The sequence below is a fragment of the Siniperca chuatsi genome, linkage group LG9, assembly GCF_020085105.1.
Source record: "Siniperca chuatsi isolate FFG_IHB_CAS linkage group LG9, ASM2008510v1, whole genome shotgun sequence".
In the NCBI taxonomy this organism is placed as follows: domain Eukaryota; kingdom Metazoa; phylum Chordata; class Actinopteri; order Centrarchiformes; family Sinipercidae; genus Siniperca; species Siniperca chuatsi.
In genome coordinates, this window is record NC_058050.1 from 22,636,597 (window position 1) to 22,649,506 (window position 12,910).

Sequence of the window (12,910 nt, forward strand, 5' to 3'; positions counted from 1 at the left end):
CTCGTCTAACACTTGGCAAGAAAGCAATTAATCGTAATTCACAAAATGTTATGTATTGCTTTAAAGTGAGTACCTTGACATAGGTATTAATTTGGGAGCATGGTGAGTGAAGCAGAGAAGTGCCGGGCAATGGAAACAGTTTTTCATTTTTGGTTGTCTATTTTCTTTTTTTTTTTTTTCTAAAAAGTTCTAATGTTTTCCCCAAACTTACCCAAGGAACTTTTAATAAACACTGCTTTATAATCACCCCAAACACCCTCTAGACTTTATCTCCTTATAAACTCGATGCAGTTACGGCATAAACATTTTTGCTCCTTTCCCTATCAACAATCTTATTATGCCATTGTTTCCTTTCACTTTCCTGTGTGCCCGTCTGCTTTGTGTTCCCCAGTTTTTGTCTTGAATACGGCTCAGTGCTGCAGGTTCAGTATTGTCATTAGTATTCTGGGTACATGTCACTGCTCTTTCATTGCTTCATGAATTTCATAACTCTGACTCAACACTGGGAACCAAGGTTCTTATTGGTTTTTTATCAATATTTACAGAATAATTTTCTCGTTAAAAAGGCCCAGTTTGTTCACTGTAACACCTTTTGGGGGTTTGAAGTACAAGAATGAGTAGTATGCTAGCCAGAGTAGTAGGCATCACCCATAAAACATTAATGGGTTTAGACGTTCCCTTCTTTCAAATGTTTTACTCCAGAAAGGCCAAGCCAATGCTAGCTGACTTCTTGAATTTAATAACTGATAAGATTTCAAGGCACTCCTTTATTTTTCCAAGACCATTTTTGTCTCATGTATTGTTATATTTTCTTTATTATGCAAAGAAATGGTACCATAGTACTAAAGCTAAGGTGATATATTGTCTGAAATTAGCTTATTACTGACATCAGAATCAGAATCAGAAATACTTTATTGATCCCAGAGGGGAAACTCTTTTGTTACAGCAGCTCACTATCACGTCAGTGCACACAGGAACTATAAGTTCCAAGCACATATCAGTATCTGTGTATGTGCTGGCCGATAAGTAACAAGAAATTGCAGTACAGACATGCAACAGGTGTGTTTGAGATAATTTAGAAACAGTGACACCATTACAAACTTTTTCCACCATTGAGCACTGAGAAATTTATTTTTCAACTATACAATGTCTTGCTCAATACATGTCTTGGTCATAATTCTTTAATAAACAAATGTAATGTTTGTTTCTGTTATGTGTTTATGTAAAAAAAACGAATATGGGCAGCTATATAGTTATCAGATTTTTAAAACTCAAATATCTATATTAGTCTCAAAAATCTAAAAAAAAAAAAAGCTATACATGGTAGGCCTGGGAGTAACGATTATTTTCATTATTGATTAATCTGCCGATTATCTAATACATTTTTTGTGCACAAAATGTCAGAAAATAGTCAAAAAATATCACTAAACTATCACACATAACAAAGAGAAGCATCATATTCTCACATTAGAGATGCTGGGACCAGCACATATTTGTCATTTTTGTTTGTTAAATAACAATTATCCAAATAGTTTTCTGTCAAACGACCAATCAATTAATCAAATAATAATTTCAGTTTTAATACATATTACCACTGTGTATAGCAGTTTAACTTGTTCTAAACTGATGTACACATAAAGGATTATGGGGAGGCATAGTAGGTAAATTGCTAGATTTTCCAATTTCCATATAAAGTATTTTGCCTCTAAACTATAAAATATTTGAATGTATTAAAATATACAAGTCAGTCATCAAAAAGCACATAATAACGTAGGTTATGTGACATCAGCCTCAAAGGGATCAAGCAAAAAATATGAGATATAAAACAAGCAAAATGACCCAAGGCTACATACACTTTTTGTCCTTTCATTTTTATTTTTTTATTTTTCATCATATCACATCAGCAATCCCCCCAGCAACAGGGCACATCATGAACCTTAGACACAAAAAAGAAAGGAAACACAAGAGAAAAAGAAAAGACACAGCATCGACAAAGTCTCTTTAGGATTAAGGTTAGGGTGTCCAGACCCTCCAGGATCGCTGTGATTTGTGGTTATTATTTATTTATTTATGGTTTATTTGATAGGGACAGATACAGTATACAAAGACAAACTGAAAACAGCTATCCAAAGCAAGTATCACAGTGTTTATAGCAGATGCAACACCTGTCCCTAGAAGGGCTTTTATGAAAATAAGATATAAAAAAGTGAGGTAAAAAGCAGGTAAACTGAATACAGCAAGATACAATAAAGCACACATTTAGAAACTAGGCATGGTTACAGGTTTGTTGCTGAATTAACCAGGATTTCTCTTCAAAGTGGTGAAATTTGCAGCAAATTCAAGTGATCAGGTAGCGAGTTGACTTTGACCATGACTTTGCTCCTTTCACAGAAAAAGTTGTCTGAGCAGAAGATGTTTTGCAGAATGGAACTTTACAAATGCCACTTGAAGCTGCTCTGGTGCATCTGCTGCCGCTCTGTAGTCTCTTGATATATTAGCAGAAAGGCTGAGGAGCAAGTCTATTTAAACATTTAACCACACGCTTTGCATAATGAAAATCTATAAATGTGTCAGTTTCTCCAAGGGCAAAAGGACTGACATCTCTGTTCTAGCCATGTTCTAGTAGAGGGACTTTGTGTCCTAGACTGTAAACGGTAAAATAAATTTTTTTGGATCTGTCTACAGGAACATGAGCGAGTGCACCAGCCGGGCCCGTCACCCAGCTCCCAGAAACCCAGAGTCTTCAACTGCTCCTCCTGCGTGAAGGCCTTCGCCAAGCGCAGCCAGCTGGAGAGACACAACCGAACACACACAGGTAAGAGGGTTATGGGACAAGTTTGCGCAATGCATGACATAACAAAAATCACAATATTGTGATTCAAATTCAAATTATTTTGAATTATTTTACACTACCTATGCAGCCCCAGCGTGTTTAATATTAAGTAAATAAATAAGTAATTATGAAAAAAATCAGCATTTGAATAAATTGTATATGATATATAAATGAACCAATAATGAGTAAAACTCAATTTATTATTATGAAATTATTTTTCATCTTTATCATTATATCAGCAGCGATTTATTGTTCATTTTACATTTTCTACAGTTTTTATTTCATAATGTCAATTTTTATGACAATTATGTTTGTCACCAGTCACGGCCAGTGTTAGCTGATTGATTCAGAATTACTTTGGTGGTGTTGTTGCTCTAGCTAACAGGAGCTAGCTTGCTTGCGTAACAGAGGCTGGGGGCATGTGATTGGCTGAAATGTGAGGGGTCAATAACTGGTAATATAATGGGACATGAAATAAAAGTGCCTTTGAGAAAAATACCATTGTAAAATAAAAACAGAAATCGACCTTTTAAAATGAAATCAATATTCTCCAATAAAATTCAGAAAATATGAAAATAAGATTAATGAAATAACATTTCATAGTAATGAAGTTGAGTTTAATTTAATTGAGGACATTATATACAGTTTGTTCAAATGATTATTTATTTTCATAATGTCTTTTTGATTGATTTAATATTGAACACTTTGGGGCTCCATAACTACCTAGGCCTCTGTGTGTTATTATTGATATTAAGGGACAGCATTTCAACATTTCCAACACAAATGTGTAATATCATGCATCTATGAAGTTTAGGGAAGTTGTGTGAATGAAGAGAAACATTTGAGCACCATGGAAACATGTAGGTCAAATCTACAGTATGCTTTAGACTGCTGTGTGCATATGTTGTATCATGGGTTTATATAACATGGTCCACGTACTGTATACTGTATGTCAGAGATTCCACAGTGAATTAACATGCTCACAATAAAATGTTAAACTGACGGGGGGGGGGGAATTTAGTTTTGATTGCTCCACATCAGGGCAACAGCTGTTTGGCCAAATAACAAACATCGTTTCAACGAAGCTTCCATGTTGTATAATTCCTCAGTTCACTCAGGGAAATTTCTTCTTCTATTTTCCCACATAAAACAATTGAAAGTGAAAAGATGTTGAATGTGTCCTGATACAGTGCTGAACAACATGGTGATAAAAGAACCGAATGACACTGACGATGGGATATTTAGCAGCTATCAGCTTTCCCTGCCAGACTCCCTAATTCACACAGACACAGCTAATAAGCAGCCGAATGCCTCTTCTGTCTGTGAAATCCTAAGCACCCAGACATGATTATCAGCCCTCAATGTACATAAAGAAACAAACTGCAATTTTAATGTTTCTTCTTAATAAAACCAGAAACTTAAATCATTGAATGATACTAATAAAACATGTAACTAAAGGTTCAAAGAATAACATCAGACATTAGACATTATGACTACCATGCTTATTCTGTGTTTCTTCAGGTTGTTGGTTGTGAACAAGATGTATTCACTGTCGGTATCAGCAGGGTTTCCCACATTCATAGTAGAGGTTGGCCACCTCACCTGAAATAAAGACCACCTCACAAGCATCACAAGTATGATAAAAAAATATAAAGTATAAAAATATACTTTTATGAAATAAAACATTGACCTTCATAGAAAGAGCATTGGTGCCATTTCACACATCAAAGGTCATATTTAAAGTGTGGCTACTGTTTAGACCGTCACCTACTAACAGAATTGATCACAAGACGAGATGCGTCAGGACCTGAGTGGCTTTGTTTAACACCTCTGTTAAGCAATTTCTTGGGGTAAAGTAAGGACAGACTTCTAGCAAATGACAACAATAATGGTGGACAGGTTTGAAGTAGAGCTGAAATGATTAGTAAGTTAATCTACTGGTCAATCAGCAGAATATTTATCTGCAACAAATCATTTTTAAGCAAGAATGCACTGGATCCGGCTCCAAAAATGTGAATATTTGATGTTTTCCCTTTGTCTTCTGTGTAAGTATATTGAATACCTTTGGGTTTTGGACTGTTGGTCAGATAAAACAAGACCTTTTAAGATGTTACCTCGAACTCTGGAGAAGGTGTGATAGGCATTTTCTGACATTTTTTAGGCGACGCGATTAACTAAGAAAATAATCTGCAGATGAATCTATAATGAAAATGATCGTTAGTTGCAGCCCTACTTTCAAGAGAAACTAATGGATTTATAATTGTATGTTTTTTTCTGTCATGATTTCATGAATAATAGTAATCTCCTTGAGTGTTGCCATGTTTAGTTGTGTTTACATTGTGCAAAACGTTCTTAAGAAAGATGCAGTATTGCAGCGTCGGCCAGGGATGATTTAGCCCTCATCTACCGCCTAGTGGATAGACGTTTTAATTATCCAGGTACACACAAAGCATGCAGGCGAGTATGTGAACAATGCCACTCACATCACAGCCTCTTGTCTACATGTACACATGGGTAAAAAGCAAGTTTATCATGAGCCTTACACAGAAGAGGTTGGTTCATTTTTGAGTAACACCGACACAAGAATCTATTTCCTTAATGGAATAAATGACAGCAGATGGTGTTAATTTGTAAGACTCTGGGCTCATGAAATGTATGGCTTGACAGTGTAATTGCTTTTCAAATAGTTTGCTCTGAATCTCATTTATTTGCACTAATTATACCAAAGTATACTACTGTTTATCACAGTTAATGTGACAGCACAATTATAATGCATGAAAATACTAAATGCAACAACATTGAATTCTAAATTATCTGTGGTCTGTGTTTTCGTGCAGGAGAGCGGCCCTTCAAGTGCAGTCAATGCGACAAGGCTTTCAACCAGAAGAGTGCTCTGCAGGTCCACATGGTCAAACACACTGGAAAGAAGCCCTTCAAGTGTGAGGTGTGCAGCATCAGGTTCACCCAGAAGAGCAACATGAGACACCACATGAAACGTTCCCACGGCTATGGTGAGCAGCTGAAACTCAAACTCAACCACAAACACTAGGGTTTGTGCAGCCAGCTGTTTGTGGGCAACGAAAGACAGTAATCATCTCTCTCTTGTCTGTCTGTCAACTTAGTTCACTTTCACTCAGGAGATGTATTTCCAGGAGTATCAGGGTAGATAAGCATTTTATAATGAACTCCCCTCTTCTGCCCTGTGGTGTTTGTGTGGGTGTGTGTCTATGTCTCTCATGGCCATCACACACAGTCCACATTTCCAATGTAATAGACGCTGTGTTTGCAAGGCACTGCACATTAAAAGGTGTCCCTGAGCACTTCAGACTGCTTAGAGGCAGTGTTGGCCTTCCCCTGTGTTACGTTAACTAGCTCTCATTCTCAGGTTTTGTGTCTGTTGCTCTTGATGGTCCTTCTCATTATCTGTTGAGAATGAGCCTTATGCCAACGCTCAGTCACCCCCACACTCACCACTAAAGCAAATGCACACACACGCCCCCATCTCACAGACTCTGTGATATTGTAGATCAAGAAAGCCATTATGACAGGTCCATCGACTTTGTTCACTTGAAACTGTCTGCACAGTTTCCTCTTTGATATCAGCAGATGCATGTCCTGAATATTAAGTCATTACTTCTTCCTAATAGCCTTGGTGAAGGTTTAGGCTGCGACTCCCCTTTGGTTAACTTTGGCAAATAGTGCGACCAACACACACACACACACACACACATTGTTATTCATTTCATTCAAACACCCCACCTTGGAGCCTGGCAGGTGGACATGATCTGAGGAGAACAATGCTGACAGAACTGTTCTACTTTTTTAACTTGAAAACCAGTTCCACAAAAGCTTCTTAGGTGTAGATCATTTAAAAAGTCATGTCTGAAAAACTGGCTGGGAATAAGGCCTGGACTCTACAAGGTTAGAGCATAGAGCACAGTGAATTCACTTTTTCAGCATCATGAAAATCCTGGAAGATCTGTAGAAATCAAAACACGTTTCCAGGTTCCAGGATAATATTTTGGAAATGTGTAAAATATTGTTCTGGACAAGTCATTCAGTTTTATTTACGACTTTGAAGTGGTCACACGGTTGCCCAGACACAAACCAGCTGTGTCAACACACTTAAAATTTGAACAGTAAATTTGTTTATTGGATCTGAGATCAGACACATGGAGAGTACAGACCTCACAGTTAAAGCCCCCTGATGTGGAGCTAAAGTGTCCCTAAAGTGGGATTGAAAAAACAACCACCCGCTTGTGTTTGTTATGGAGGTCTGGCTTCTTACTGATGCGGCCATGCAAAGATTTCCTTTGACATCTTTTCAGTAGAAAAGCAGGAAACAGTTTGAAGCCTCTGTGGGAACAAGTAGCCAAGGTCATTTATACATTTTATTATTAGGAGAAAGTGTACAGTTTCAGGTAATATAATGTCACATAAAATTGTTGGGATTTACTATGGTTAAAGGGGCACCAACATGTTTAGGTCAGTTAGATTTTGGCTATCAAAATGTATCAAAGATAATCCCAAATAATAACTTTAATAGGGGCACCACTCTTCTTTAAGAGAAATGATAGCCAATCAATTGATTGAGTTTCATATAGCATACTAAACTATCAATTTGAACTCAGATTAATAATTAAATTAATAAGTATAACCAAAATTACCATTAATAGCTAGTTGTTGAAGGATTTGGAGTTCAACATAGAAGAGGTTGGCAAATGATTCACTCTTGTGCAACATTAAAGAAACCAGCATAATTATACACAAGCATTTATTAAAAGATAAACAAAGCAAAAACACACAATATGAAGTCTAACTCTAAATGCACTAAACTACAGAACAAAGGGTGAGTGTGTGTCCAAAATGGCTGCTTGGGTCCAAGATGGCGTCAAACAAAAGAAATCTAACTCAAAGTGGTGGCTGGGCTGAGCAGCATGGTTAGATAAAGAAAGGAAATTCACAATGGCGGCTAGGCCATGTGGGTTAACGAGTGTGGCTCTGTTAAAGGGCCAAATTGAAGTGTACGTGTGTACTGTGTAGGATAAACAGTGCCAAGTTAGAAAGAGGATAGTTAGTTGCATTCAAGGCCCTGCCTCTGTGTGAACATCATTAACATCAACTTAGCATGTGGCTACCAAATTAACCTAACAGTGAAAACACATCACAACAATAAAAGTCAATGAACCAAATCAAATCATATATATTGCTGTGCCGTCCATTTCTGCAGATAGAGGAACTGGTCGCTCTGTCTGTTGTTCTCCTTGCAGTTAGCTCAGCGCTATATTCCTTAGTTGCTTCTTGAAGTTAGCTGGCGGGCTTTGTGTAATAGCAGTTGGTGCTAAACTTTGTTGCAGAAATCTTACGCAGGTCCTCGGGTCGCTGCTGTAAGCGAGTGCCAAGCAGCAGCTCTGTAGATGAAGCCAGGAGGAAAGAGAAAGAAAAATGATCACTGACCCCTTTTATTGACCTAGTGACATCACGGGTCACAGGTCAGACTGACCAATGGATTGTGGAATGCTACATTCAATGACTCATGCGGTCTCCTAAAATGCATGAGTGAATTTAAATGGTGGAGTGCCCATGGTCCCAACAAAATGTTGCAGAGCAGGGCCTTTAAAAGTATGAATATCTATCCTACACAGCCATTTTGGCATGCCATTTTGGTGGTTTGAGGAACAGCAACTGAACTGTCTGCATAGTTTATGTTTACAGATTTTGCTCTCTTCTTCGTTCACTCAGTCTGAAAAATATTTTTCCGCACAACTGAACTGTAAACGTCCATTTTAGCATGAAACAGACTTTGAAGAAACTACTGCAGGGGAAGAGTTGTTCCAGTTATATTACTATAATAACAGCAATTTAAGGTTGGACTATATGTACAACAGTTGCAGGGAAGCGTTAATGACGTTTGGAAGAGTCTTTATTCATCCACATTCAAATTCTTCTATACATGAATGCATACAAGCTAGGGCTGTCAACTTTAGTCGTTTAGTCGACTAATCGGTCGATGCCGTTTTGGTCGAGTGACATTCTCATTGGTGACCAGTTGCAAAAATTTTTTTTTTTTTTACCAATAAAGAAATTTTCATTGATTTACTCCTTGATATTTATTCCTTTATTAGCAGTTATATATTACTGTATTCTAAAAATAATTAGCCTATGTTTTATACCAAACTTTAAATGCTTTAATTTAGGCTATTTTATAACGGCGCCACAGTTTAGCGCACCACATGAGCACTCGGGAACCGCACCTGTGGCTGGCTGCACTGCTGTTTCGCGCTCAGTAAGGAATATAAGTAGTTTTGCTGTATTCATTCAGTTAGAACGCTACTTGTTTTGGGCTTTAGTCGAAAAAATGTCCAAGAAATCTAAATCTTTTGTTTGGCTGCATTTTATAAAAAAAGACGACAAGACTGTGGAGTGCAAGCTATGCGGCCTAAAGCTAACTTACCATAGCTCAACGACCAATATGACCAATCACCTAAAAGCGGTAAGCGAGATATAAATGTGTCAGACAGCTTTGGACATGACAACAGAGCAGTGGAATATGGCTGAAGACATCACAGACGTTCTTAAGCCCTTTATTACACTGACCGAGCTGTTGTCGGAGGAGGCTAACACATCCCTGTCAGCGGCCTTGCCAATGCTTGAGAATCTAAAAAAATGTCATCTTGCCATCACAGAAAACGATAGTCCAACAAAGAAGAAGTTGAAACTTAAGCTTGTGCAGGAAATAGATAGTCGATGCAAACTCAAAGACCGAGTTGTGATGACAAGCAGCCTGTACATTTTAACTGCAGTGCTGGACCCGCGCTTCAAACAGCTACCTTTTCTTAATGATGAGAAACGGGATGAGGCCTATTCTGAAGTCGTAAAACTAGCACAAAGGCTAAGCCTCTCGGGAGACAGCGCAGAGCAGACAGGGGATGATGAGGACCCGTTGGCAAAAAAAACAGAAAACGGCAAAAGAGAAGGAGATAGCGATGCTTCTTTGTGGACATGGTGCAGAGGATGATCCTGATGAGCCAAGCGCACAAAGATCCTCTTGCGACGAAATGAAAGATTATCTTCAGGACAGAAGTAAAGTGGACACTGCTGGGCCACTTGCGTGGTGGAAAAATAATGAGGAGAGATATCCACGACTTGCTCAGGCAGCCAAACGCCTGCTCTGCATCCCTGCAACCTCCGCTCCTGCAGAGCGCATATTTAAAAGCAGGATTTATTGTTAACAAGTCGAGGAGCTGTCTTTTACCCAAGAATGTGGACATGTTAGTGTTTTTGGCCCACAACATAAAAAAGGTGGACTAGGCCTGCAGATCTGTAAGTAGCCTTAACGGCTTTATTATGCTGACTCAATAGATTTTGACTCAATTTATTTGTACACTTGACGCGTTTGAAAATAGCCTATATAATGTAACAAAACGAAAATAAATCTATAGGCCTTCCTACTATACAGCCTATTATTATTAGTGTTTTTAGGCTATTTGGGGTTTGTTTGTGTTTGTTTTAAAACGCCTAGATCGGTTGGACAAAAGTTAACCCATAGCTTTGAAAGTAAAGAAGAATATACAGCCTGCATAATCGAGAGCTTTTGTTAGGATTTTTCATTATTTGGCAGTTTTAGCAGTTATATTTTTGTAGCGTGTGGTGTGGTCAGGTGCACGATTGTGACGGTCACTATAGACCTAGGACAGAACTCCTCACTTTGCAGTTTAAAAAATAACCTAATTTTCAAAGAATTGTATTATTATTATAGTTTTATGTATTATTGATGTTTTTCGTTGTTGTTTTATAAATGCTCTATTATAATTGTTTAATAAATGTTCAATCAAAAAAGACATCGCGTCTTTTTTTTTTTTTTTTTTTTAGTCGACTGATCGTTGCGCAGGACAGGACTTTGGTCGACTAAGCATTTCTTTGTTTGACTACAGCCCTAATACAAGCTCACGCATGCTAAAAATCCAGGGATCCCGCAGGTATTTTTCCTGGGAAACTGAACCACATTTTGGCAAGAATTCCTGGGAAATACCAAGATCTCAATTCCCAGTATTCCATCTGTAACTGTACATGATTGCAGGCATGTTTGTGACGTTAAAATGGTTAAAAGGTTCAAATTAATCCTTGGTATTTGTTCAGTTTGTGTACATTTGTGTGGCTGTTCAAGTTGTTTGCCCACATCAAAGAGGACTCTCTATTACAGTCATTTTGCTTGTGAGAAATACTAGAGGATTCAAGGTGCACGCTCATGTGCTTGCAACGTAATGAAAATGTTTGAAGTGTTTCAGATATAGAGAGAAAAAATAGAGGGAGATAATTAAATGACTCCCACTGTAAAACTCAATTCAGTGTGTGGCCTGCAGCATTAGAAAAAGCATGTCTGAACCTCTCAGCTTGTGCCAAAGTGACTTATTGTTGTTTTGTGCTCAAGTTATTTTAAGTTGAATGTATTATGACACATGGCTCATATCATATTTACAACTCACAATGACCATATTCCACATTGTCGAGTCTTATTATATAGTTTGTGTAATAGACGTGGCATTTTCAGGAGAGAATGTGAGATATTAAGACAAATGTTGGAGGAGTGAAGTGGGGAAGATTGCTTTTTGACGAATGGTCTCATTTGCTTGACAGCCACTGGCAAATTGGAAACAGAAGCTGCTGTTGCTGCTCTGTGAATGCGTGTTAATGGGCTTTTCAAGGCGTTGTTATTACCTCTCTCAAGGAGTATTTTACTGCATGTGAGTCATGCAAACCTCTTCTCATTCTTCTTTTTTTTTTCTCTCTTTCTCCCTCCAGGCTCCCTCCAAGTGCCCCTGAGCCAAGAAGAACCAGCACCACAGGTTGAGGTAACGCCTGAACTTGACCTGGAAGTGGTTCCTGAATCATCCGGAGATTGGCACAATGTCTTCTCCTGACCACAAACCAGTGTTCTGAGCACTGATTGAGTTTTACAACTAAACAGCAAAGCTTTTCCAAACATTTTCCTTCTCTCAAAATGATTATTTGGTTAGAAAAAGATTGAAGACATCATAGATTTGCTCCACTGTACATCGAGGGCTTTTACCCTAGTAGCAGTCCCCTGCTGTTTATCCAAATTAGCAGTGAAGCAAGGCAAGTCTGGTGCCCTGTGATTGGCTTAATGACTTTTGTCTGTTTTGCTACTGTCTGATTGTCATCAATATGATGACCTCCGGAGAGGTTTGGCTCAATAAACACAGGCATCCCAGAGAATTCTCCTGTCAGGAGATGCAGGTCCATCTCATGCTGACCCTGTTGGAAAGAGAGGAAACTGGATTCTGCGAAAAAGGTCCCCAGAGACAAGTGTCTTGGTTCTTCATTATTGGTCAGGGCCGTACGTGGAGCTCCAGCCAACTGCACTGCTGTCGTGGCTCCAATAACAGCTGTAACTTCACATAACAGAAAGCTTTTGTCAGTGGTCTACGAGAAATATGTCACTTTTTTTTTTCTTCTTTTTTTTTACATGTTTATACTGTACATATTTCATCTGGAAGTGAAATGTCATTTGCAGTTTGTTACATGTTTGTTTTAGTTAGAAAGCAGCTCCCAAAGTGGTGTACTAAACATGTTAGTTAAGAATAGCAGTGAGCTGTGACGACACTGTTCTGGATTTGATGCTGTATGAGCTTTTTTAACTGAACATGTCAGCATTGTGTTTCCTGTTGTTGTCATATCATTTAGACTCACAGCACCAACATTTTCTTTACTGTAGTTCATTCTGTAAATAGTGTAGTTAGATTGCGTATATATTTTCTGATGAACCGCCATTACATGGTTTGGTTGGAAATATGTAATTTGAGCATAATGTTGCATTTGTTATGAAGCAAAGCCAATGTACAGACGATAAGCTGTTTTTCCCCCTCTTTTTTGCAGTTGTATTTTCTATTGTCCATAATAAATTAAGAAGATTAAAGTAATTTTTCTACTAATTTAAAGTCGCATTTCTTTTTATTGTTTAGTGACTACATTATTGTGTTTTACAGAAAAAAATAATCTTTTTTTCCTCTAATAACGGAATAGTTTCACATTTTGGACTTTATTGCTGAGAGTTAG

General features: G+C 38.0%; 1 protein-coding gene across 2 annotated transcripts in view; it reads left to right on the forward strand.

The window, feature by feature from the left end:
* Positions 1-12,786, forward strand: part of LOC122881687 (zinc finger protein 236-like) — a 64,592-nt gene extending 51,806 nt beyond the window's left edge. For both annotated transcript variants that reach the window (XM_044208201.1, XM_044208202.1), the window contains exons 30-32: positions 2,686-2,815; positions 5,671-5,844; positions 11,636-12,786. In XM_044208201.1, coding sequence (XP_044064136.1) covers positions 2,686-2,815; positions 5,671-5,844; positions 11,636-11,754 — 423 coding nt within the window. In that variant the 3' untranslated portion in view covers positions 11,755-12,786. The remainder of the gene's footprint in view (positions 1-2,685; positions 2,816-5,670; positions 5,845-11,635) is intronic.
* The last annotated feature ends 124 nt before the right edge of the window (positions 12,787-12,910 follow it).